This window comes from Aspergillus aculeatus (assembly GCF_001890905.1).
Source record: "Aspergillus aculeatus ATCC 16872 unplaced genomic scaffold ASPACscaffold_1, whole genome shotgun sequence".
NCBI classification, from domain to species: Eukaryota; Fungi; Ascomycota; class Eurotiomycetes; order Eurotiales; family Aspergillaceae; genus Aspergillus; species Aspergillus aculeatus.
In genome coordinates, this window is record NW_017962976.1 from 3,388,586 (window position 1) to 3,414,003 (window position 25,418).

Genomic DNA, 25,418 nt, shown 5'->3' on the forward strand with positions numbered 1-25,418 from the left:
GGTGGCCGGGTTCCCATGGCTCGGCACTGGTTGTGCACTATGCTGAGTGGCTCCGGGCCGCCGGATGCAACAGCCACGCCGTGGAACCCGCACCAACCCCGGACGGCGACGAAGTCTAGGCGTTCATCATTTCGCCTGGCCACGATCTGGGGAAAAGTCTATCATTATGTCATTTATGTCATTTACTCAGAGGGGCAGTCCCCCCGACCAATATGACAGGTTCTTTTACGCCCATGCATCAGGTGGCTTGATCGATACCACCTGGCCGTCCATGGATCGAGAGATCGCTTCCTGGCACAACAACTACCCTACTGGGCAGGTGGTGCTCGGTCACGGCCGAGCAAGCGGAGGCCTGACTCATGAGTTGTGCTTCAGCTTCATTGTCAGACTCTCGGTGATCCCAAGAAGGCCGTTTCGAGACATATCGCCGTGATCTGTGGCAAGGGTTGTGGGCAGACAAAGAGCCGCTGTACCGGCAGGACTGTACAGTATCTGTGTGACATAGCTGTTTGAGGTTCTGACCTCGGGAAGATGGTCATACCACAGTAGAAATAGTCGGCTCTGGGTGAATTCGATGCCTAAGGTAGAGACGTATGTACTCCTGCTGCAACCGGGAACTTGATGCACGGCCCCTTGACCTTTACCACCTTGTCTTTGTCAAACAAGATCTCGCTTGACAGTAATTCTGTTGCTCTGCATAAGCCTCGGATGTCAACTCTCCTAGTTCGAACTATGTAATGGTGTTTCACAACTACAGCCTTTCACTGCTGACCCGCACGTAGATCATCAAGCAACCATTGCTGCCACTGGAAACACAATCAAACAACTGTAACAACAGTTACAACCAGTCTCCCAGTAAAGTACCAGTATGTATCCTTACACACTGCAACCTTGTTTGGAGACCGTCATTCTCCCAATAATCAACTTGAAGCGACACAAGTAGCACATCGCTGCCCCCCATATTACCAAATCCGGTAGTCCTTCGATCCGGGCACACGCATCCAACAAAGGAAACAAGACCACTCTCCCGAATCCCAGCAATGTACGATAGATAGTCAACCACCAGCAAAAATACCTAAGGTAGTCACCCATATCTCCGCCTCAAACCAAACCTCCCTTCCCATCTTGCAGCCCTAATCGAACATCACCGTCCGCAATCATCTTGTGGAATATTCTTCCCTCCCCGGCTCGACTCGACAAGCCTCTTCCCCTGACCAGACTCCCACTCAATTCCGACCCTGCCCTTGTTGTTGCCCCTGTTGCCCTTGTTGTTGTTGCTGCTGCTGCGCTTGCTCGACCTTCTTCGAGATCCCGGTGGTAGGCGTATCATTCCTGGCCAGCATCATTGCCCTGTTCATCTGTAGAAATGATTCATCGTTAGCAGATCATTTTAAGCCCATCCAGCTCGGAAGGGTTCAGCAACGTACCTGCTTCTCGCCCAGCGCCACCGCATCCGTGCCTGAAACCGGAGCTGCCATTGCCACTGTGGCCATGAAAACCGAGACGAGGTACACGAGCTTCATGTTGGTTATACGGTGTTTTGCAGACAAATGGAAATAATGTGTGGACTTGGAAACTTGTCACGGATCGTAGCGGATTGGATTGGATTGGATTGGTCTGCAATAGAATCTGGTAGGTCACAAGGTAAAAGGTAAGATGAAGTTGCTTGGAGGTTGAAAATGAAGGGGTTGCAGTACAGTAGATCCCTAACTGCTGTTCGAGTTGGTATATATACCTCGAAACTCACCGGACCGAAAAAGATAACCTCGATCTTATGTACAGCACCTACCAAGTAACCCCCTGGATTAGCTACTCGCTAGGCACCGAAAACAAAAGTGTCATTCCCAAATTAAAAGCTCCCGCGGAGCGCAAAAAGAATCAGGCTATTGACAATTATTTGATACGTCTTCTCGTTAGTCCTCGCTTAGCATTCGCTTAGAGTATCATTAGTCAGTCCTGGGGTCCGCTCCCGACTACGTACTTTGTACACTGCAGTCAAGAGAGATGATGTTATTCGCAAGATGGTTCGTGGATGCTGAGTTGATCGACGGGGGTCCCAGGAGCCAACCACCACCACCGATACACCCGATCACGGATTAAGGAAGAACCTCGAGCAGGCAACCACTACTATGAGCCCCCCGCCCCAATGAATTGGGTCCCAAAGAATACTCCGTCGGCCATGATCGGCCCAATTGCAGTGGCCCTCAGTAAGGCAGGTCAGGCTTCTGGCTAGTATGAAAGCGGCAAGTGTTCGTCCCGGGACGGACCGGACTCCCCTTGACTGGGGTTTGGGATGAAGCAACCTCAGCTGAACCCCGTACCTCCCAACCTGTCACTGCACCAAATGTGGGCTACCAATGGAGTACTCAGGCTGCATGTAAAGCTAGGTCTTCGGCCGGAAGGTGGACCTTCGGCGGGTCCTGGTGGAGTTAGGTTCGACTCCGACTCTATTCTTGGGAGTTGTTTGACAGCTGGTTGGGGGATTGTGTTCTGGTGAGATTGTCAGGGGGTAGTGGGTGGTGGTTGTGATGGTGTCGGAAGTCTACTTCCGTTAGTCTGGAACGCTTTGCTGAAAAGGTTGGCTTTGCCGCCGCTAGAGTCTTTCACACCTCAGTCAAACAAGCGTAGTCATCCTACCTCACTTCGCTGCTTCACTGCTTTGCTTCTTCGCTTCTTTGATGTGGTGGTGGTGATAGAAGCCGTGGCATTAGCCCCGTTATCGTCGACATTACGGAGAATGCGGCTTACCTGGACTGTTACTTTGCCTAGACGAACTTGGTGCTGGATATAAGAAATGGGAGGGAGGTGAGGCTTGAGGGGATCCTCGGAGATACCAAGTCGAAGCTTCGTACGGAGTACTGTAGGTCACTCAATTTTTCCAGTATGCAGCAGACCCATCATTCGATCTGGGCTTGACGCCTCAACTGGCCCCGGTCGTCTTTGTGGTTTGAATTTGCATTCTGCGCCGATACATGGAATGAAATGATATGATGCGTCACATAGGTTTACAGAACCTCCTTCTTCCCTTCTCCACAATGGTACAGTACCTCGCTTATGCGTACTTCGTCGAAGCCTCCCAAATGGCTCTCGCCATTGGATGGGGTAAGTGGGAGGGAATTGTGATCTATCTCATCGGAAGATGCAAATAATCTTCCATAGTTTCTGGATTTCAGTACGCTACAGTACTGTACCTATTCCCTTTCTAGTCCCTCGAGAGTGCTTTGGTGGTTTTCACAACTGTGATCGTCGAATCTCGCAGGAGTCTAGCCTGGATCATACGTCGGTTTCCCGCACAGAACTGCTGTCATCTTCCCTTCGGAGTAGTCTCTCCCTAGTGGATTTTCAGACACAAAAGTACAGCACAGTGAATCAAAATAAGGCTAGATCGGACATCGGACGCCATGGCGCAGAAGTACCAGTACCAGGAACGGGATGAGTGGATCAGGCTGTCCTGTCAATTGCGCATTGACTTTGTTTGATGGTCGTCTTGAAATGAACAACCTGGTCGATCAATTCGGATCGCCCCCCTTATCTGTTCGAGTTGGTGGTCTGTCGGATACCAGAGCCCAAGGAGTGATACTGTTTGTTCCCACAACCAACTCTACACGACTCACACAAAAGGCAACACCAGATACGAAGCATACTCGCCTCCCCCGTAAACCACATGGGCCCCTTGATTCTCATCGTCCGGCTCCGTCGGCCGCATGAAGTCCACCTCCGGGAAACACATATCGTGGCCCGACACACGGAGCACGATGCCCTCCCCGGGCCCAAAGACCATGCCCATCGGCCAGAGACCGATGTCCAATGGTACAATGGTCCCGGGGGCAATCGGCTCCCGTCGATCATGCCGGTACATGATCTCTTCCGCGGTCGATCGGGCTTCATCATCATGATCGCGAGTGACCGCGTGCGAGGCGCGCAGGAAGCCCGACGGGCCCAGGGTTTTGACGGTATTCACATTCGGGACTTCCGTCGCCGGCACGGGACACGGATAATTGAGATGCTCGAGGAGCTTGCCGTCGCGGTTGATTTTGCGGATTTGCACCGCGACGTCCAGGTCATCGTGGTCTGGACAGGACATCCAGAGACGGACCTGCGGGTATCCGGCGAGTTCGGTGTATTGGTCAAAGTATAGAACGAAATCCTGGACGGTGCAAGCGGTTAGTGCGTGATTAGAGAAGATTCATGGGGAAGTGCTCACCGAGCTGGCTTTCAGGTCGTGTCCTGCATGTGCGACGGATGATACGGCAACTGGCTGCTGTGGCTGCAACGTCATGGTCTCCGGCCTGAGATAGAACTTCTTCAGTTCCTGCCGCGCTAATGGGTACTCCTTCTCAGGCCGTTCGCGAATTGTCTGCACAACACTATCTTCGAACCCGAGCAGCGAGAGTCTGACTGGCGGGGTACTCTCCTCCCAGCCATTCTCAACGCCCTTGAGATACCGATCAAAGTATCGTGCCAGGTCTTCGACCATCTCCGGACGATAGAGGTCGTACCATTCCTGATAGGGATGCACACGGAGCCATTTGCGCGGGCTCTGGGCGGCACGGAACGTCTCGAAGGAGCCACGGGTATGCAGCATGGACGAATACGAGGCCAGAACATACAGCGGCACGTCGCCGATCCGTTCCGGGTGGATGCGCTTGCTCTGCCAGTAGTCATCGTAGAAGGGCCGCTTGCGGATCATGGCGGGCATGTTCTCCGCGGCCCCGTGGCCGGCGAAGCCCGTGAGGATCATGGCGTGGAACCGCTCGTTGTGCGGCCGCCCCCCACGGAACACCAGATCCCGGTAGAGATCCGTGAGCCCCTCCCACGGCGCGAGAGCCTTGAGGGCCGGGTGCGCGAGCCGCGAGGCGAAGTTGACCTGCGCGATGGACAGCCACGAATTGCCGGCCATGCCGACCGAGCCGGAGCACCACGGCTGCCGCGCCAGCCAGTCGATCGCATCCCAGATGTCCTCGGCCTCCTGCTGGCCCCAGAACGCGATATTGCCCTCCGAGTCGCCGCACCCGCGGGCGTCCACGTTGACGACCGCGTAGCCACGCGCGGTCCATTCCGCGGGGTCGGGCCCCTCGAACTTCTCGTAGCCGGATGTGCGTCCCTTCTCGAGACCGGCGCGGAACGGGGCCATGATGTCGTAGCTCTGGGGGCCGGTGCCGGTCTTGCCGTAGGGGCTCCAGGGCATGATCGCTGGAACGGGGACATCGTCCGAGTCGACGGGCCGGAAGATATCCGCGTAGATCTTGATGCCGTCACGAAGGGTGATCGCCACGTCTCGGCCGTAGATCATGTCTGTAGGCAGTGATCGGAACCCCGGAGATCGAACATGACCCTTGGGAAGAATGGCCTTGCTCGGTTGGAAGCCGTAGTAGGTGAAAGTCGGATGGTCAGTTGGAGGGGTGAGTTTGTGCCATTCGAGATCAGGGAAGGCTGCGCGAATCGACTTTTCGGTAGTGGTCATGGTGGAGGTTGATAGTATTGATGTGAAGGATAGTCTGTGTTGGATTCTTTTGAGGCATGCTTGTTATTTATGACCATGAGAAGGTCAATCAATATCTCCACTCCCCCACATGCCGGGGCTAGGAGGGGTTGATGCGGAGAAGCACCCGTTGGCAATTGCTGATGGTCAGAAGTAGGACATCGGGAAGTGGTAAGTGGGAAGTGGGAAGTGGGAAGTGGGAAAGGCGGGTTGTAGAGAGGTGGGGGAGTGGGGAGAATCAGCAGCAGGTGAATCACTATGGGTGAACTGGAAAGAACTCGAAGCAACTCAATTTGAATTGTCGCAAGCTGTAGCCTGAGGCACAAGGCTGGTCCTCAACCGCATCAAGTCCTCACTGACTGTAGCATGCAGGGTAGGCGTACAGCTATTCGTTTTGAAGAACAGATTACGGAGTACAGCGGAGATTAATTTTGGAGAAGACTTCAATGAACAAAAAACATTAGTAATATTGTACTGGTTTTACAGCACTATACACCGGAAAAGCAGACCTCTATATACAGCGGGCTTCAAGTTAACAGAACTTGTAAAAGATAATGACAGACAACAGCAAAGTGAAAGTAAACCTCTCAACGCCGACACCCCGGAACCAATGTATGCACCATGGAAAATCAAAGAAAGTGGTCTCACAAGATTAGTACAAGATGTTGTTCAAGATTCACAGAGAAAGAAAGGTCTAATGCTTGGGCATGACCGCAAGCTCATACTCCACAGGCACGTCCGGCCACGCGTCGATTCCGTCCATGATGGCCATTGCCAGTCCACCGCTGTGGTGCATCTGGATGTGGCAGTGCATGAAGAAAGGACCGGGGTTGTTGACGTGGTATCGGAGTGCCATCCAGCTGGGAGCACCCAGGGATGGTGGGGTCTGGAAGGTGTCACGCATCTGAGGGGTTTGCAGATTGAAGCTGTTTGGGATCTTCTTCATCGCCTCCTGGACAGAGGAGTAGGTCCAGGCCGAATTGCCCTGTCCGATCACGTAGAACTTGTTCGAGTGCTTGTGGATCGGATGTTGAGGCTGACCGGCAGTGGTGACATTGATGATAAGATCCACCCAGGTATCATTCAAGGTTGCGATCATGTTCTTGGTGGGGATCGAGGTGGGATCGAACAGTGCTGGGAATTGAACGTCCTCGAGATCCATCGGATAGGACTCATTTCCTAGCCTCCAGCCATACGAGGTCGACAATTGAGCAATGTCGAGAATGAATGTCTTATTGGCATACGCCGCAGGCGGCTCGGCGGGGAATGGAACGAGGGTGTTGTCGTCGAGGATGCTTTTACTGCGATCTATAACAGTGCCAAGCTCATTAATGTATTGCCCCGGCGAGGTAGTCGAACCAGGCCTGCTGTTGGTGGTCGGCACGTTTCTCTGCGGACTGGTTACGCTGGGGCTGCTAGACCCTTGGTTGGTGTAGGTCAAAGTCGCTGTGCCATTGATGATCTGGTTGGCATACTTGTTGGCCGCGCGGACCGTGTATGATCCAGCGGGCTGATCCAATTTCAACATCACCGAATATCTCGAGCCAGCGGGGATGTTGATCGCGTAGGTGGTGGATGGTTCCACATAGCGTCCATCGACCGCATAGACAATCATCGGATGGCTGTCAACGGAGAACACTAGCGAGGCACTGCCAGCCATACTCAATACATCATAACTGACATATTTCTTGGAAGCATCGACATTGAACACCTGGTTCGGACCCTGAGACGGCACACAGCCCTCGAAGTAGCCCTGAGGAATTTTGCTGAGATCAAAGTCGTATCGTGCATACCGTGACGCAGTAGGTGGCATACATCTGGTTGCAATCATGTTCAGCATGAAGATCAGAGAGAGAATTTCAGAGCAGAACTCACCCCATATCACTCATTTGCACATCTCCCAATGCCTGGCTTTCGCCCGCTCGGGTTAGAGAGTCAATATGATCCTGACCGGGACAAATGACAGAACCTTTTCCATTAACTAAAATGGAACTGGCACAGTAGCTTGAGAAGCCAGAGTCTTCTTGAATCTGAAGAATCTCTTCAGAAGTGAATTGACGCCAATCAGAGATAATAACCGGCTGTGTTTTCTTTTCAGCGTTTAACAGCGCCTGCAGCTCCGTCTGATCACTGGTCAACAGGCTGAACGGTCTTTCCACTGAGTCCGCAGGCTCCACGTAGATAGCACCATAGAGACCATCATCGAGCTGGGCTCTCATGTGTGAATGGTATATATATGTTCCATATGCATCTGCCTTCCATTTGTATAGAAAAGCGTCGCCTGGTTGGATGGGGGCTTGCGAGATTCCAGGAACGCCATCGGACCACGGGGTACCTTGTTGTACGATGCCTATCACCCCAATGTTAGTACGAACCGGGAAAGATGCGGAGAGAAGAGATAAACCATGCATAGGGCGACTAACCGTGGAAGTGAATGGCAGTTTCGAACGGCATGGAGTTGTTGACGAGGAACTCCACATCATCACCTTGCTTGACTCGCAACGTTGGACCAGGAATTTGGCCGTTGGTCCAGATGGCTTTGCGCGTATTCCCAGCTATCTTACCGTCCTCCCATGTTAGATCGACATTGAACTTCACCGTCTTGCAGGAGGCCAGTTCAATGAGGCCAGTGAGGGCTGCCAGAGCCAGCCCGGAGTAAGTGAGCTTCATGGCTGATGAAAGACAGAATGTATCCGATTGACCTTAACAAAAAGGGAAATGTCCAAGTCGGGAAGCTGGGTCGATGGTGAAATTCGGCCCGTGAGCTGGGGCCGGGTTGTCGTATGGGTTTGTCGTTGTACTTTTTCTGACTCCCATTTGGACTCTGGCAGGCTGTACTTATATCATCAGAGATCAGGTCGAGAAATGTGCTCGGTTACGTCGTGCTAGCTGAACCCGAGCACCGGAATGTAGACCAGCTCCAAAAATATCCGGCTCGTCCCTCCATAGCATCGAGTCAAGTCCGAGATCTTTCATCTGAAGTCTTGTCGATGCTATTGATGGCAAGCCTACTGCATTCAGACATGCCACATCTCTTTGTTTGAGACTCACTCTGGACGACTGAGTTCAGATGCCTTGAGGCATAAGACATGTTCATACGCTCTATACTCACTTGTCTTTACCATGATATTGACTGCTCCCGGTGCGCCAGCTGCTCTCTGTCGCCGAGAAAAGTAATCTCCGGAATCGAGCTCCTGGATTGACCAAGTATGGAAAGATCGGCCTCGATATGCTGCACCCAAGGTTTTGTTTAGCTATCGGATGCAGCAAATCCATGTGTCGAGGCCCTGTCTTGGCAGGGATCGACAGGGCAGCGGACCCACGCATGCGGAATGAGGAAGAAAACAAACATCCTAAAGGATCCAAAGATGCTGTCATCGTCCGGTAGCGAGGGGGAGATGCTCGATCATCTCCATAGTACCAAGTTTAAGGTTGCATGGAGGCACTGTGTAGAATCAATCTAGTTCCCTGCTTGCTCGCCCATTTCCATGGACCCCAGCAACGGCCCGTCGTCGCACCCGCACCCGCGCCGTAGGAAGCCATTGGAACCATTTAAACCAACTGTGCAGACTCGAGGTTGGCGCACAAGTCATGGAAACGAGTGTGCTCATTATGAATTACACAATCCATCCATTCAAGAAAGGACCAGTGATACATATTTAGAGAGCAGCACGATGTGCAAACCACCGTGAGCGCAACCGGCAATAGACATCCACTTGGCAGCCGGGACCGGGTCAGCTTTCAGGGCGGTAGTCTCGATCGGGAGTTATTCACATTCCTGTGTTGACCCCTCCTGGTCTACCTGTCTTTGTTTGTTTATAGTCCAGCATTCGAATCCAAATAATCATTGCGGAGCAACCATGTGCCCTTCTCGAATGTCAAAGAAAACTGAGTTTGATGTTGGTCGGCTATCTAGATCGGGCAGTATGTTTGACAGACTGGACGATGTATACTTGATATAGCTGCCTGTATATTCAGGCAGCACACGGCACCACATCACAAGCTCCCCTCGTCAGGTTCCATCTCAAGTCAGGTAGTCGATGATGGTCTTCGAGTACAATGCCGACTCTCTTTGCTCCCTGACTCACCCCAGCGGGATCGCCTTGATGAGCGTCGTCATGATTAGGTCGGGATTGGCTGATAATGGTACCATGCAGGCGACTCGTGCTGCATCAGTGGAATAATCCCTCAATTCATCATCAACCGAGTCTTATTAACAGAGCCTTGAGATGGCGTCGCTATCCAGAAGCTGCTGGCATGTCATGTCTTCCTCGGTCGGAGACTACAGATCTGCCCAACAAATGTCATGTCTTCGAGTGAAAGAATCGGATTACTTGCAAGCTCTGGAAATGGAAGGGATCCAACAGGCCCCAATTCCACGGATAGTCCCAAGGACAAAAGTAGCGGCACCAACAGTAGTACCAGACTAGCGATTTTCATTGCATATGTCGGTATGCCCCTGTTCTTACTGGGCTCGTTCACAATAGCTAACAACACCAGGGCATTTCTTGCTAGCTCTGACGAGTCAGTCGTCATCGCGACCTACGATGTCATTGCTTCCGAGTTCCATGAACTCGCCAAAGGCCCATGGCTAGTCACCGGCTATAATCTGGGCTACTGCATTGCATTACCGATTGTACGTGTCTGCTCTTCATCTATAGGATGAAACCCATTAATAACAGGAGCTTCGGTTGTACAGTATGGCACATTGGCAGATGCATGGGGGCGCAAGTTATCCATGCTTGTAGGATACTCAATCTCTGGCATAGGCTGTCTTATCAGGTCGGTTACCTTAGGACGTCGTCTTTGATTCACTATCAGTTGTCTATGACTGGGTTGATAGCAGGGCGAATCGTCAGTGACGTCGGCGCTGCTGGCATGGCCATCACAATCTCGATAATCATCACCGGTGGGTTGTCATCTTCCTCCACTATGGTTTAGCTTACACTTAATGTAAAATTAGATCTTGCTGCTCCGCGTGATGTTGCCCTTTTGCGGAGCTACACCAACGTTGTAGCTATGATCGGACGAGGCGTCGGGGCTCCAATAAGCACTATCGTGGTCAATTTACTTGGTTGGAGATGGTAAGGGGGTCTCCTTCCGAAGTAATCCAATGGGAACTGACAAGGACAGGGCGTTTGCTGGTCGGTTGCCACTCATTGTGCTCTGTTTGGTTCTGTCCCGCGTATACTTCCCAGACCACCACGAAGAGCCGCCGAGCCCCAAACTTCCAACGGGGGTAATATCAAGCAACTTGGTTACCTGGGCATTGCTACCTATGCAACTGCGGTCGTGGCTTTGTTGATGGCCATCACAATTGCAGGCCAGGAAGGCGGCAAGATGTCCCACATCGATTTTTGGTTGGTGATCTTCACCACTTGCAGCAATCTTCTTATCTTGCACGAGATTCTGTGGACGAAAAGACCGCTGGTGCCTCTAAAGCTGGCTACCAAAGGTATCGATCAATATTGGTTGGTGGAGCTACTGATCTTCAGCGGGAGATATGGGGTGAGTGTCGCACATGGAGAATTTTGCATCTGTCCGGATGATTAACCCTGCGCAGCTTGTTGCTACTATAACTCAATACCCCACCCAAGTGAAGCGTCTTTCGGAGGCTACGGCTCCAATGTACCTCGTTCTCTGCACGATGGGACTTGCAGTCGGGTCCATGGCTTCCGGCTTCGCCATCCAGCGGTAAGTACGACGCCTTCGTCTCTTGTGTTTTCCATTCATGTCTAACCCGAGCAGAACAAAACGGTACAGAACGTGAAGTCTTTACTCAGCTGTCATCAGCATCCTCTCATCAGTCCTCCTCTTTTTCTCTTGGCATTTCGACCATCCGGTCGCGGAGTCTTTGTTGGTGATTCCCATGAGTACGCCGATTGGCATCATCACCGCCGGTGATTTTATCGACATGTCCAGTCGCGCGCCGCCAGAGGTTCTGGCGTCTTCGATTGGAGCATACCTCAGCCAGCAGCTGGGTTTGATTGTGGGCGCAGCAATGGGACCCTTGGTCGTGAGAACTGGGTTCAAGCACGACATTGCCGGGCGGCTGAACGAGTCAGTGGAAAATGAGGTAAAGCATAGCGTTGTGTCCAGTTTCTGGGGCGGTTGGTTGTCTGGATAGTGGAAACTAACGCGATCAGGTCATCCGCAATGTGCTTCGCGATGCCAAGTACGTCGATACCCTACCGGAAGATAACCAGAGAGTAGTCCGTTCCTCCTTGGGCTGCGGATATCAATTCGTACCAGGTAAGCAGTTAGCCTTCATAGGGTAGGAGGCACAATACTGACTCGGCAGTACTTGCAACGGTCACTGTTGCTCTCTGTGTGCCCAGCCTGGTGTGGACGCGCGAACAATCGGTGGAATAAGCCGCCCCTAATTACAGATGGTGTTAGGATAGGGCTCCGTCGATTAGGCTGTACCGCGCTGTGCGTGAGATGAGAGTTCGAAATGAACTCTCTCTTCGACAGTCTTAGGTATTCGGTGCTGTCAATTACACAAGGCATGCGTGGGAGGAATGAAAGTCGGGGGATTGGCAACTTTGGCAATAAAATGGATCGCCTCGGCTACGCTTTTTATACAATAGAACAGAATGAGGTTCGATTGCAGTTATTCAACCCGTAGCAATTTCGTTTCGCACTTGACGATTGGTGTCGCCGGTTTTTATGTATCCAATTGATTTGGTCGGTACACGGTAAGGACTCACTCCGGCCGAGTCACCTGCAGCGGGGTTTCAAGCGCCGAATCAGAATATAGCGAATGAAATCAAGTCAATGATTAGATGTCCACGAAACATCAATTCGCTTATCAGCACATGCTCGAAGAATTATCTATTTACACGACCAGGTCCAGGTCGGGTCTTGCAGTCCGTGCAGTCAACATTCCCCCCATCCCCCCGGCCGCGCGGGCCGCGCGGGCCATCTCCCGGCTTACTACCATGCCATTTGAGGTGGGAGACGGTAGGGGGCGCCCGGGAAATCTAAAAGACGCCGTTCGTAAAATCGACTACCTGCGCCTTCTCAATGTCGGCGCCCAGACCCCCCTTGACGAAGGCTAGATGATCGGGGTCCTTGTTCAGGTAGTACTCGCGGTCTTCCTCGGACTCGAACTCCATGACGAACACATGAGTGATGCCGTTCTGCGACAGAGAGTTTAGTCCAAGCAGAAAACAACTCTCTCGCAGGGCTGAAGGGAGTGAGTGCAACGTACGTGCAGCCCTTCGGGCGAATTCTGTTTCCCGGCTCGGAAGGACTTGATGTATGCCGTCTGGGTGGTCGGATGAAGACACTTGTCCTTCAGCGCGACCAGATTGTTGCATACCTAGCGAATTATATCAAGTCCTGTTAGCGAGGGTGTTGGTCGGCTCGAAGTAACAGCACGGGACGCACTTCTTCAACCCGGTCGGGGCTCGTCGAAGACTTGAATTGCAATTGCACGATGTGGGTGATCATGTTGTCTGGTTGGAACGAAACCGGTGGTTGTTGGTGTTGTTGTTGAAGAGGGGAAGGGGAATGGGCTGGGCGGATAATAAGGACGATGCCATGCCAACACACCAAGTCGCGTGCGGGGAAAGAGGTGGATCAGTCAGCATGATCTTGGTCGGTCTTGTAAGTTTAGTTGAGAATTAGATTATGTATGAGTAGACAGCTGAGGATTCCTTCACCTTCCATTTTCATCGACTTATCTGCACTGTATGACGGTTATCACTATCTAGTATACTCCGTATGTTACCGTAACTCAGTGAAATGAACAGATTAGTAAGCTTGAGTGCAGCGTCAAGTCACACTGTGGGCATAAGCCACAGGCATTAAGACTCAGAGTGTGATCAGCAAGGTGTAATGGTTATGATACTATTGGCGAGTAGATCTGCTTCTCATGTCGACAGGGGCTCGGGCAGATTTATGGTGGAATATCTATACGTAGGGACGAGTAGCTAGTGACCCTGTCGGGGTCTTTGGATCAGCTCCCGTCTATGCCTTTTCTAGCCTCTTATCCTCATCCTTATCAGGAGAGCTATTCAGTACGGACTTATACTACTAACCGACTAGCATAGGGAGCAGAGTCCCAACCTCGTCGTCCAGAGATGTACATTTATGGTAACATCGACTGACCTGACTTTGCAGAAAATATCACAAGAACCATAATATTGACATGCGGGTAATGTCAGCCACTTTGCATAGATTTACCGGTATTCAACCTGCATTCTTGCCACAAGTATGGACAGCATGCTCCGTAAAAGGGCAGCATCTTGCCTTTGAGACTCAACGAGCAATACAGCAACTCACTGGGAATAAGAAGCCTCAACACCCTCAGACAATACAGGCAACATGCTCATCTACTCCGGCAAGTTCAGCTACTCCCCATACGCCACCAACGAACTGTTCTCGGTCGTCTTCCGCGACAATGTCCAGACCGGGGACCGTGTGGCCGTCATCCTTCAATGGTCCAAGGACGCAGGCGGGCAAGTGAAGTCCAATTCGAACCACCACGGCACGGTCAGCAAGGTGTCTACCAATGGTTCCGGGGAGAAGGAGATCGAGATTTTCCAGAACGAGAAGGACAGCACCTACTATTGGTGGGGTCCCCTTGTATCAAACCTCGAATCGCTGCTGATGAGTTATCGATTTCACTTTAGGTATAAGGGAAAAGTGGCCGGGGAGACCATGACCTTGAGTATGTGGAATAAAGGGGGAGAGGAGGTTACGAAGGATATCAAGCTGCAGCTTGTTTTCTTCTGATGGAAGCACTTGGCTCAAATGGTGGGGCCTTGTCTCTGTGGGTGTGTTGCTTGAGTCCGAGTCTATCAAACGGGTTTATCGGGGATGTAGCTGAGACCTACATTCCTTCTCTGGCTTTGATGAATGAACATCTATGGGGCTCAACTTGCGTCGAGCCATATCCAGAGCAATGTTCTTACAAACACATGGATGGGCTGATGGGCCCAATGATCTTTGTGTAGGGCTCCAGACATTAGAACTGGAATCGCATTCCAGTTTCCTTGTTTGGCCGGAATTCCTAAGTAATCGATGTTGACATGCGAAGTACGGTCTCAACGCATCTCTTGTTGAGGCAAGGGTGCCAGAAACAAGTGACGAGCACCCCACCGGAAAGGCACCGACAGAACTATTGACTAGGCGTATGTGACTGGGATTTGAGGCTACAGTGACAAATGATCGCTAGAGTGGCGTCGTTGTTGTCGAACTATGCTCAACATTTGACTACAGTGAATTGTAGTTGTGACTTGTCGACTGAGCGGCCAATATATGTAGCATGATATCTATGATTTAGATGACGTGGAACCACCCCCTGTCTTCCGATCACAAGTTCAATAATAGATCTCATGATATAGAAGTATTAGTTGTGACCATTCGACATAGTATATGCCTTCGTCATACAAGGTTTGCTCCGAGCGATTGTGGATGGAACCGAGGGGCTGCCACGCGGCGTCGGGGACCATTCGGGCTTTCCGAACCTGATCCACAGGTTGAACCTCGAGCTGGTGATATTATTAGGACACTTGACATATAAATGAGAGCGCCCTGAGCATCCTAGGCAAGCCCTAACAAGAGAAATGCATAATTATAGGCTCGGGGCAAATTGCAACCCTTCAGAGCCGCTCCCCGAGTGGGGTAGAAACAGGATGCCACAGTGCCACCTCAGTCTGACAGGCGTCGGCTTCCCTTCTTCTAGAACCCGATATATCGCCGACTAATGGGTATTGATCCCTCATTAAATGATTTGTGGATTGGATGAGCAGGACCCCGAGTCGGTGTTAAGGTAGTGGAGCCCTAACAAATAAATTGTCAATATCCCGGATGACGGCGACGCATAATGATGAGGGGCAGGAGAGGGCAAGGTTGATGGAATGGAAATGGATCCCGACCGACTGATTGCGATGGAAGATGGGGAGTAATTTCTATTCTCCGGGGAACCCCCTGACGGTCCCGTGACCTGATCCGGGCAGTCGGTACCGCCCCGGTCGGGGAGACTATCTCCTATCTCCTTCTCACATCCATGAATCTACTTCATTCCATTTTCATGGTTCTTAACTCGATTGTATTCGTATTATTCCGTCACTCATCCCCTCCAGGGTGGGAAAATTCTCCGACCTAGACTCTAAATTGGCTTGCGTAGCACAGCAAGCCTCCCCCCCCTCTCCTCCCTTTCATTCATGCAACAAACTTTCCACCCTCCGCCCCTCAGCGCATGCCTGCACTTTGGTCCCCGAGTTCAGGTCCTTCCTCTACTCTACACACAAGTCGCAATCAGCTGCAAGTAAACCCGAACCAATCTCGAAGCAGCGTCAACAGAAAAAAAAAAAAATTAAATGCTCCGTTTCAGGTTTCATTGCGCTGATGGGAATGGACCCCGGAAATCTAGACGCATGAAGTCATGAACAGCCTCCAGATGCAAGGCTGTCGATCTGTTGCAATGGGCCAATCTGCGATGGTCCCCGAGTCGGGGTCTCGCGGGATTGGTTCCTGAGGATCCAAATCTCGGGGTTCAGATCCCTTTGGCTGCGGTGGATGTCTTCATTTTCCCAAACCGCCTCTCGCTCTTCCTTTATAATTCACTGCGATGTCGTCAGCCGTAGTCCCTGGATCTGGCACTATGAATCAGTATCTATCAAGACCATGCAGGATTCCGGCAAACCCTCCGCACTCGCCTGTGTACCCTGTCGGCGCCGCCATCTGAAATGCGATGCCCGCATGCCCATCTGCACTCGGTGCCAGAACAATAATCATGATTGTCGATATGTCCGATCACGTCGTGGGCTGCGGAGTAACAAGACGGGCCCTGGACCGACAGCGGAAGAGGAGGCCGATGCTCTGTTCTCGTCGAATATCATGAACTGGCTGGATGCCTCATTTTTCGATGTACATACATACCCTTCTCCGCCAAGCACTTGTCGAAGACGTCGTCTTGCTAATGGAACTAGCCAGATTCCCTCCTCGACATTCCTGACCTGAGTCTTGATATTTTCCATCAAGATACAGCGCCAACATCGCCGACGCCCGTGCATATCCCTCATGCCGAGGATATCACCCATGATGCTATGATTCAGCTCTACTACCATCACTTCCATAGATCGCATCCTATACTATTACCGAGACGGGCGCTGGCATCGTCCGTTGCACAGCATATACCAGATTATATTCCGGACATCATGCGCTACATCGGCAGTCACTATACTTCTGCTCCGACGCTCAAGGACGGCTTTTATCAGTCCGCTTACACCGTTCTCACCGCCCCGAAAGATGGCTTTCAAGCCCAAGGTCTCCTCCTACTCAGCATCCTGGAGCATTCGCATGGTGGCGAAGAGGCCGCACGACGACTTCTCCGGGAGGCCATCCAGGTTGCATACAGCATCGGCATGCAGACCCAGGCGTTTGCCCCGGAGAACTCCCACGGCTACCCCGTACTGGAGGAAAGCTGGCGACGAACCTGGTGGGAGCTCTACGTCGCGGAGGGACTCATGGCCGCCATGGGCTCCGGGCAACGCGGGGTGCTCTCTTCAGGCTGGGAGGACTCCGATGTGTGGCTCCCTTTACCCGAGGAGACTTACAACATGGTTGCAGGAGGGGGTAGTGGTAACGAAGTAGGCACAACCCTGACCCCATTTTCATAGAAGGTCCTGATCTGACAGCCAGCCAGACGAAATCCGAACCCCTGACCCTGTCCTCCCTCTCCGACTGGCCATCTGACCTCACCTCTTCCGTCTCCCGCATCCACGCAGTACAGTTTCTTCGAGCTGTGCTCGAGCTCAATCAATCCCTTGACCCTGCAACCGAGACACAAACCGAGACGCTGGACGCACGGCTCGTCTCCTTACTCATGCGCTTACCCTTAACCCCCTCAATGACCGACGCAGCCACTATCGACGAGATGGCCTTCCAGGCCTTAATGATCACTTACCTGTATGCTCTCTGATTCCACCCACTTCTCTATCACCCATCATACACATACACTAAACAAAACCATATAGGAGTCTTATCCACCTCCATCACCCCCAGTCGACAATCCGCTTCGCCTCCTACCAACGCGCAAACGCGCAAACCACGAACGCGGCAATTAACCCCGCCTCCTCATCCTCCTGCACAAGACTTCGCGTCCTCAGCCCCCCATCATCATCATCATCATCATCATCATCATCATCACCAGCATCCGCATCCGCATCCGCACCATCAACATCGAACCCCACGAACCCCATTCCCGCCCCCCACCTCCCGCTCAACATCCACGCCCAGAAGATGCTCCGAGCCGCCGACCTGATCTCGAATCTAGCCACCCTCCCCAGCTCCGTACAGTCCCGCACCCCCTTCTTCACCTGCGCCCTGGCGCTCGCCATCGTCGTGCACACAGCGACCTTCATGATGTGCGTGCCCTCGCCCTCATCGTCTTCTGCTTCTTCCCCTGCTGCTCCTGCATCTTCCACCAAGGGAGCCAAAGAAGATGCTTTGAAAGCGCGCATCGAGCTCGGAGTCGGGGCCCTGCAGGTGCTAGGCCGGGTGTGGCCGCTAGCGAAACAGGTGAGAGGGGAGATGATCGAGCTGTATCGCGGGAGGTGATTTTCGCCGGTCCACCGATTAACCATCATCACCCGTCGCAACCTTGACGAAGAAAAAAAGACAAGGACAGTAGAGTCGGGTTTGCCTATATGGCTGCTTCCCATGCGGCGCTCTAACCACAATGACGTTATGTGACCGAGGGGATGCCGCTAAATTCAATGAAGTGGTAACGGTCGCTTTTTCCTTCTTTCATCATCCTCACGTCTCATGCTATTCTTGTATTCGCATTTGGGAGGGGCTTTAGGTTGGTAGATAGCACAGCACAGAGCGATTCATTTCTTCTTGCATTATATATATATATATCCTATCGAAGATATGTTCTTGCATCATGCAATATATCTGGAATTTTATCGAGACGTATGTTTTTTTCAGTATGTTTTTCCTTTTTTCTTTTTCTTTTTTTACTTCAGCTTAGCAGAGGATTCTCTCAGTAGTGGTAGGACCTCTCACAAAGTCAACAATCCCGGTACCTCTACTCAGACATCTGGTTATGGTAAGTTATTTGAGTCGAGAATGACCTCGACCTCACTTTGCATGACTTAGTAAATGTTAACCCAGTTGACTACGGGGAGAGGTTGAAGAACAGCGCTGTTTAAGGACTGCTCTAGCTTAGCAAACATGGCGTTGGAATGTATGGCATTTTCTGGATGACAGAAAAACTTCTATGATAGGTTTGTGTATCTCATCATATGTCTGGAATTCATGTATCAGAAGGTCAATATATACATGGGCATAAGTATTGTGTATCGGTTGGGGCGCTGACAATCGACCCGCAATGGAAGGAAAAGGAAAAGTCAGGGGATGAATGTCTCAAGCCAATAGGTCAGGGTGAAGAATGAAAGAGGGACGTGAAATTAAATGTATGGTATGAAAAAGGAAATGTGAGTATACAAAGCGTCAAGGAGTCCGGGCCATCGGACAAGCATCACGTTGGGGCGGCCGGCCATTGCGGTCTCTATCTTCCCCACATGCGGGCTGCTTGCCCATTGCCTCTGTCGGGAGAGCCATCGAATGACCCCTTGCTTGATTGATCGCTCGCCTCGCCCTCTACTGGGAAGGCCGGTTCGCTGGTGATCTCGATCGTCGTGTACTGATACACCTTGCCCAGGGTCGACAGCTCGACCCCGCTGGGCTGAACGATGTTGTCGGTAGAGCCGTCGCGTACGGTACGTTCCAGATCCTCTTCCTCGTGGCGCGCCATGCGAAGGGCACTGACGTCGGTACGGTTGTATTTGGGGTCGGCGGTGATGGTTGTCAAATGATTGTTGTCCGTCTTGCGGTTCTTGCTGCTGGCGAACTTGTAGCTGTTATCGTGACTGGGTTCCGACTCCAGGATGAGATTTTTGCGAGTCAGGGTGTACAGTAAAGCGTCGACCAAGCCGGAACTGGTGATCATAGCACCGGCGACACAAAAGTAAGCGACATTCGGAGCATCTCCCTGTGCGGTGGCCATGCGTCCGGCGGCAAGAGGAAGGGAGAGCACAATATAGGCGATCGGATAGATAACCATGTATCCGATAACACGACGGAGGCGCTTGAGGCTCTCGATGTGGCTATTGCCCAGAATCGCAGACTGCTTGATGCGGCGGCGAAGTTGGAACCACATGATTGCGTAAAGACATACGGTGCCGAACTCCGCCAGGAAGATCCAGATGTAATGTGTCCATAATCGCATCGCTTCGTAGTCTTCGCTGATCCAGCACTAACGAAAAAGTCAGATTAACACAACCGCTTTTTGTGGATGCCGGTCCTTACCCAGGCCCCCGAGGGAATAAACACATAACGCCCATGTGAGGCGAGTGGAATGATAACCAGAATGGCGACAAAGACCCAGATCCCCACCACAGATGCCACAAAGACCCGATGGCTCAGTTTATAACCTAGGGCCACCAAAAGGAATGTATGAATAGCAATCGCGAGCACAAAGAGACCACTAGACGGGTCGCCAATCTGTAGCCAGAGACCCTGGAGGAAACATCCAGCAGTATCGGCCGATATTTTGTTCTCCGATATCCACTTGAGGCAAATCAAGAAAGCGAGTGACTGTTGCAGATCGGCCAACACAAGGTTATAGATCAGGATGATGTATTGATTGTAACCAATATACCGTGCATAAGATCCCCGCCAGAAAACGAGTCGATAGGTGATGAAAGATATCAGAGCGAGTGTCGCTAAAAATGAGAGAATGGCCATGACCGAGACGGCAATGAGACCCTTGCGTTGAGTGCTCGGAAGCGGATCGATGTCCATCGTTACCCCATCCCTCAAGTATGTACGAGGAGAGAGACCGTGGCTATCATCCTCGAATGCTCCCAGAGCATTCAGTACTTGAACAAGGCTCATTATTGCAACGTCTCTAAACGTGGCGAGTCCGGATGCACTGCTCTCACATCACCCTCCTCAAGTCGATAACTAGTGATGTAGCAGCGCCCCGGAGGGAAGGACGACGCTTTTGAAGGGGCGGGGATCGTGGGTACTCGACGCTCGATGGATTGACCCAAAGTTTGAGTTGTTGTGAACAGACCAGAAGGTGCAACAATCGGCAAGAGCTCAGATCAGGGGGGGGGGGGGGACACTCGTTGCACGCTTTCCGAATCCAGGAGAAACGCTTATCACAGGTTCCCAGAAGTAAAAATGAGAGGAAAGTTGGAGGAGGAGGGGGAGATAGTAATTCTCCGTGGCGGTCGAAGAGGGACGAGCCACAACGGTATGGACTGGATTAAAACTACCGGCAACGGCGAGTGGACCATTGTGGGGAGATGGGCCTCTAGTAAAGCTTTTTGATGGATTAGTTGATAATTAGCTGCCCATCATATCCTCCAGGCTCACTCATGCCCAGAAGCTATCACCCGGAATCGTTAGCCTCCTAGGGACGGAGTGAGTGAGAGACGACTAGTCCGGTGAGAAGTGGTTCCTGAAACCTTGGCCATGGGAACATCGCATTCAGCGACCTGGCAGCAAGCCCCATGCCAAGCATAGGGGACAACCGTGGAGAACAGACGGATAGGAAGAGACGGAAGGCATCCGGAGAGTGGACGACGGGTAGACGGGACTAAATTGTCTTGTCCACCATTTACTAACAAAATAATAATGCCCGCATTGTCTATTGTGTGCTCCCCTCCCCCCATTGGGGTTGTTTGCCGGGGGAGATTGGAGTTGAGTCTGAGCGTCGGGCAAATTGAAGGATGAGCAGGGATGAGGAAGCAGTCTCTATGTCTATTGGCAGGATCGATTACCGCGGCTTGAGATGTCGTGTCGATGCAGGTGGCAGGATGCAGCCACAACCCCAGACCAGAGTTTGTTTGCCTTTCGCTTGTCCCATCTCGGTGAGGGCAGAGACCAGAGATGCCCTCTTAGGGGGAACTAAGTTCATGAGCCTGGGAGTGCCTGTCCAGCTGTCGCCTTCCAGAAACTCGCCCGCCCCACCAGCTGAGACGCCGATCGCCTTCCCAATCCACGTTGGTCTGACTCGAAGCCCGTCGTCACCTTGAGGCTAGATTGTCGCGTGTGGACTGAATGAGTCCCGGAAAGTCTACCGCGGTATGTGCAATGCTTCTCCACAGGCAAGTGCTTCGAGTGACAAAAGCGTGCACGGCTTGAGTTCAAACATGCACACACCCAGCCTTTTAACGTGACCTTCCCGATTGGGGGCACTCGAGTAAGTTTTTGTCTCTGAGACTACCGTACGAGGCAATACGGAGGCTTGGCACAAGGCGGATGGATGAACGAGAGAGTTGAGAATAAGAATAGGATTGTGCGATCGCATAGTTTAGGCTCCCTGACTAGCAAAACAGTGGTGGTAGTGGTGGTGGTGGTATGACCCCATTGTCTCAGCTTGTCTCCTGGCGTAAGTGGCTAGTCCGCCACCAGGAAGGTTACATGAAGGAGGGAGAAGCTGGACCATTCTCGCAATGGGATTAGCGGTGATTGATTATTAACTGATAGTGCGTATCAGGGGGAGAGAAAGTAAGAAAGAGGGAGGGAGCGGACGGAGATTACTTACTCTTACTATGGGTGAGGGCGGTTATCCCCGACCATTTCTTGGCATCTCCCCACTTTTCCAGGCCGCAGGAACAAATAAGCTGTCAATTCTTACTGATGCGTACTGGGCTGTTGATAACGTTGCATACGATTTGCCTCACGCTCGTGGAGCCTACACTTTGGGTTAGCATGTACAGTACTAGTGACAGTAACTTACAGGAGGCCTTGGTCTCTTCGGTTGAGTCAACCGACTGGGCATGGCTCGGCCAGTTTGACAGCCTAAGAACTGCACTGTACATTCGCATATGCATCAGTATTTATCAAACTCTCGGTTGTCTCAATGCACCACAATCCCTGGTCGGCTTTCAAAATCATCAATATGACCTTGAACTACCGCATTCTCTTCGTAGAAAACTCACAGAGACATGCTCCTTCTACCCTTCCACACCTACTCAGATTCACATGCACGGTACACTACGCAGTAGTTCCCCCCTTGTCTCTTGGCTTGAATAAGAGCCCTGTGGCTTGAATGCCGATCTCGGTTGTTGAACGTTCCTTTCTCTACCGACACCATGGAGTGGGTTGGGTGTTCAACCTTCCCCAGAAACTCCTACACAGTACGTACACATGCATACAAGCTCTGATCTTATTCAACTCTGCTAGTCATGCAAGGGACAAGGATGATTTCGGAATCTTCCCGAGTCCATGGACATGGGGTGCACTTGGACCATCTGGTTGCACGAACTCTGCCCTCCACCTTCTGCTATCGGTCAAGATGAATTTCCCATGGTTGAACCAGCGAGAGAGATCTGGTAGCTGGGGCATCTGACAAAGCATCGTGCATCCTATGGCACCTGTGACTCTGCAAGAAACCGAACTCAGCTGGCTCTCATTGTGACCGCTCGGAGTAATTCTTTCCGAGGGGCAGTGAATGTCGCCGCTCGATTCGAGACCCTCTTCATTACCTCTGTTAGAAGTCGTAAGGGGGGGTTGTCTTTACTCAAGCATCTAACCCAGCAATCCTGCTCGCTGGCCCTATGAGCTCTTTCAAAAGTTATCCTGAGTCGAAGAGGGTGCATTGATTGATCTGTGATGCGAACGTCATCGGTGGTCAAATTGATCTCCCAACGTCAACGAGCACAACACTAGTGAGAAGAAGTTCTTTGATAAACTGCAGCGCAGATCTGCGGTTTCTTCAGCCGCGCATCATTGTCGTCGTTAGGAATTAGGGTGTGACTAGCCCAGATCCACATCATCCGAGAGCGACAATCATTTTCTATTGTTGGCACCTTTCCCGAAGTCTGCTGCACCCCATAGTCTAGTCCGTCCTTATGGACTCCGCTACACAATGCAGATAAATCCCGCAATCTCACGATAGGAGTTTTGTTATATCTCACGATAGGAGTTTTGTTACGAGTAAAAGCCTCCTGTGATCTGACTGCCTTTCTTGACCCCTTTCGAATTCGAGTCGAATGGCTTATGGATCAACGCGCGATTCTTGGCAGGTTCCATGGAATACTGCCCGCTGGTTCGAGTAGAGAAAGACAACTGGTTCCAAGCGGCAAGTCCGATTGCTTCAGGCCTTCATAAAATGTCTCGAGTGATCCTAACCAATTATGGCCACTGTGGCTAATCACCCTCCCAGGACCTGACTGATGACATCGGCAGTTATTGCCGATAGCCTTTGGCCTCGTAAAATCGTCGTGCGTGCCGTGGGTGCGAGAGCCCACCTAACCTACCTCGAATTGCTGCGAGCGTGCACATCCATAGTACCGGATTTCTCAATCCTGCAGCTCCGACTCGGCATTGCATCCGCACTGGATTTGATGATCATCGATATAGAAACCGTCCAAGCTCGCGGATCGACATGGTTCACTGAATCGAAGTTCTGCATCCTGTGCGGGTCTGGATCTCATCGCATCGCATCGCATCGTGGTCGAACTGCTTGTGCAATGTGGGCTTTTCCATACATAGCATTCCTCAACAGTGGTAGCAGTGGATCAAACACGGCACATGGACCACATCCTGATTTTCCCACACGAAGATCGATCTCAGGGCTCCTCAGCCTCTACCAGAACCGAAGAGACCAAATACCAACAAAATTCGCGTATCTATCACAGTAGACACGGGACATCTAACTTTGCCCCTTCTCCTCTCCTTGTCCACGGTACACCACAATTCCCAGGTGCCCCCGAAACAGCGGCAGAAGCTTGTCCAACTTGGAAAGAACAAGCGCCAATGACAATGCTTCAGCCAAATGATACAATGTCAATGTTATCTTCTCTGTCGGCGAGACCCCGCCAGGTGGTGGCACCGAAGTTCCCTTTCTCGGCATCTAGGGTAATTTCCACAGGGCGGGAGATGGGTCAAAAGAGAAAAACTCTGTTTGAAATTCCCATAGTCTTCCATAATTACTAGTTTTACCCCAAGACGGGGCCCAGAGCTATTCTTTTTGACTTTCGCTAGCGGCACCGACGGCAGTTTTAGTCGAGCCCAATGGGGAGGCAGGGAGAAGTTTGTTTGCACGGCAGCTTCCGATCGGACCTGCGTCTTGTCTGTCTGTCTGTCTGTCTACCTCCTTGCCTGGCGGGAGGAAAGCTTCCGAGATCTCTCTCGTGGTGAATGAGATCAGGGTCCCACGCAGCCATGTGGCCTGTGAAGTAATCATATCTATCGACAAACTTTGGTGTCATGCTCGTTGAGCTATGGCGGGTCCTTCCACCATCACCTCCTCTTCTTTCTATCTTCTCAACACGAGCACGAGTATACTCCGGACTGATCATGTATCTGTCAAGTAACTCCAAGCCACTTTACAGGCTGCACCCACACAGTTGTCTCCTTGACAAACCCTAGCCAATCTGCGAGATCTCACACGGCGAGACCAATGCAGACATTCCACATTCTTCTAATCCACAAAGTCGCGAGTATCTTCCCTCTCCATCAAAACAACAGGAGACTTCGAGAACATGAACACACCACCCCATTCCGGGTACTAAACACCCCGTCGACTCAAAAATGGTTCCTGGTCTCCTGTGTGTCCTGAGCCTCTTCTCCATCTAGTCCACCCCCTTTGTGTTCAACAAACCCCACCCTCCCTTTACTACTTTCGTCTCCGGTTCACACTCCAGGCAGTTAGTCTACCTCAACCCACCATTAGCCTCAGAGTCAGGGTCCAGTGCAACAACACCACGTCGATCATCCTCGACCTAGAATCATCAGATTCTGAACTCGAGCTCTGATGATCCTCACATCACCCCCAAGAGAAGAAGGTCCAAAGTAAAGAAAAACCGTGTTGAATCAGACCTCAAGGCGTGGATTCGGTAGTCTCGGCCTAGTTACCCTAACCTATCCCTTTTGCTCAGTCACTCTCTTCCCCCCCCCT

General features: G+C 51.7%; 9 protein-coding genes across 9 annotated transcripts; 4 read left to right on the forward strand and 5 right to left on the reverse strand.

Annotated features, from left to right (window-relative positions):
• Positions 1-910: 910 nt before the first annotated feature.
• On the reverse strand, positions 911-1,641 carry ASPACDRAFT_110694 (uncharacterized protein). The gene is made up of 2 exons (XM_020195498.1): positions 1,428-1,641; positions 911-1,358 (listed from the first exon to the last, which is right to left on the reverse strand). The coding sequence occupies exons 1-2, from the start codon at positions 1,521-1,523 to the stop codon at positions 1,227-1,229; spliced, it is 228 nt and encodes a 75-aa protein (XP_020061621.1). The 5' UTR covers positions 1,524-1,641; the 3' UTR covers positions 911-1,226.
• Positions 1,642-3,610: 1,969 nt separating this feature from the next.
• On the reverse strand, positions 3,611-5,464 carry ASPACDRAFT_20520 (CocE/NonD family hydrolase; the record flags this gene model as incomplete). The annotated part of the gene is made up of 2 exons (XM_020198954.1): positions 3,611-4,147; positions 4,205-5,464. 2 exons carry the CDS (start codon positions 5,462-5,464, stop codon positions 3,611-3,613), a joined length of 1,797 nt encoding a protein of 598 aa, XP_020061622.1.
• Positions 5,465-5,978: 514 nt separating this feature from the next.
• ASPACDRAFT_1852228 (uncharacterized protein) lies at positions 5,979-8,152 on the reverse strand (the record flags this gene model as incomplete). The annotated part of the gene is made up of 3 exons (XM_020197240.1): positions 5,979-7,299; positions 7,358-7,832; positions 7,906-8,152. 3 exons carry the CDS (start codon positions 8,150-8,152, stop codon positions 6,177-6,179), a joined length of 1,845 nt encoding a protein of 614 aa, XP_020061623.1. The 3' UTR covers positions 5,979-6,176.
• Positions 8,153-9,788: 1,636 nt separating this feature from the next.
• ASPACDRAFT_38856 (uncharacterized protein) lies at positions 9,789-11,854 on the forward strand (the record flags this gene model as incomplete). The annotated part of the gene is made up of 6 exons (XM_020200521.1): positions 9,789-10,118; positions 10,616-10,990; positions 11,046-11,176; positions 11,276-11,558; positions 11,629-11,734; positions 11,784-11,854. 6 exons carry the CDS (start codon positions 9,789-9,791, stop codon positions 11,852-11,854), a joined length of 1,296 nt encoding a protein of 431 aa, XP_020061624.1.
• Positions 11,855-12,100: 246 nt separating this feature from the next.
• Positions 12,101-12,953, reverse strand: ASPACDRAFT_74795 (Dabb family protein). Its single transcript, XM_020204302.1, has 3 exons — positions 12,875-12,953; positions 12,696-12,806; positions 12,101-12,624 (listed from the first exon to the last, which is right to left on the reverse strand). Exons 1-3 carry the CDS (start codon positions 12,935-12,937, stop codon positions 12,466-12,468), a joined length of 333 nt encoding a protein of 110 aa, XP_020061625.1. The 5' UTR covers positions 12,938-12,953; the 3' UTR covers positions 12,101-12,465.
• A 673-nt stretch (positions 12,954-13,626) lies between these two features.
• On the forward strand, positions 13,627-14,252 carry ASPACDRAFT_1852231 (uncharacterized protein). The gene has a single exon (XM_020197241.1). The coding sequence runs from the start codon at positions 13,814-13,816 to the stop codon at positions 14,222-14,224; it is 411 nt and encodes a 136-aa protein (XP_020061626.1). The 5' UTR covers positions 13,627-13,813; the 3' UTR covers positions 14,225-14,252.
• Positions 14,253-16,120: 1,868 nt separating this feature from the next.
• ASPACDRAFT_38859 (Zn(II)2Cys6 transcription factor) lies at positions 16,121-18,055 on the forward strand (the record flags this gene model as incomplete). Its single annotated transcript, XM_020200522.1, has 4 exons — positions 16,121-16,363; positions 16,426-17,085; positions 17,142-17,404; positions 17,473-18,055. 4 exons carry the CDS (start codon positions 16,121-16,123, stop codon positions 18,053-18,055), a joined length of 1,749 nt encoding a protein of 582 aa, XP_020061627.1.
• A 720-nt stretch (positions 18,056-18,775) lies between these two features.
• On the reverse strand, positions 18,776-20,468 carry gprC. Its single transcript, XM_020204303.1, has 2 exons — positions 19,811-20,468; positions 18,776-19,757 (listed from the first exon to the last, which is right to left on the reverse strand). The coding sequence occupies exons 1-2, from the start codon at positions 20,396-20,398 to the stop codon at positions 19,011-19,013; spliced, it is 1,335 nt and encodes a 444-aa protein (XP_020061628.1). The 5' UTR covers positions 20,399-20,468; the 3' UTR covers positions 18,776-19,010.
• Positions 20,469-23,450: 2,982 nt separating this feature from the next.
• Positions 23,451-24,319, forward strand: ASPACDRAFT_110701 (uncharacterized protein). The gene is made up of 2 exons (XM_020195499.1): positions 23,451-23,629; positions 23,682-24,319. The coding sequence occupies exon 2, from the start codon at positions 23,692-23,694 to the stop codon at positions 24,157-24,159; it is 468 nt and encodes a 155-aa protein (XP_020061629.1). The 5' UTR covers positions 23,451-23,629; positions 23,682-23,691; the 3' UTR covers positions 24,160-24,319.
• The last annotated feature ends 1,099 nt before the right edge of the window (positions 24,320-25,418 follow it).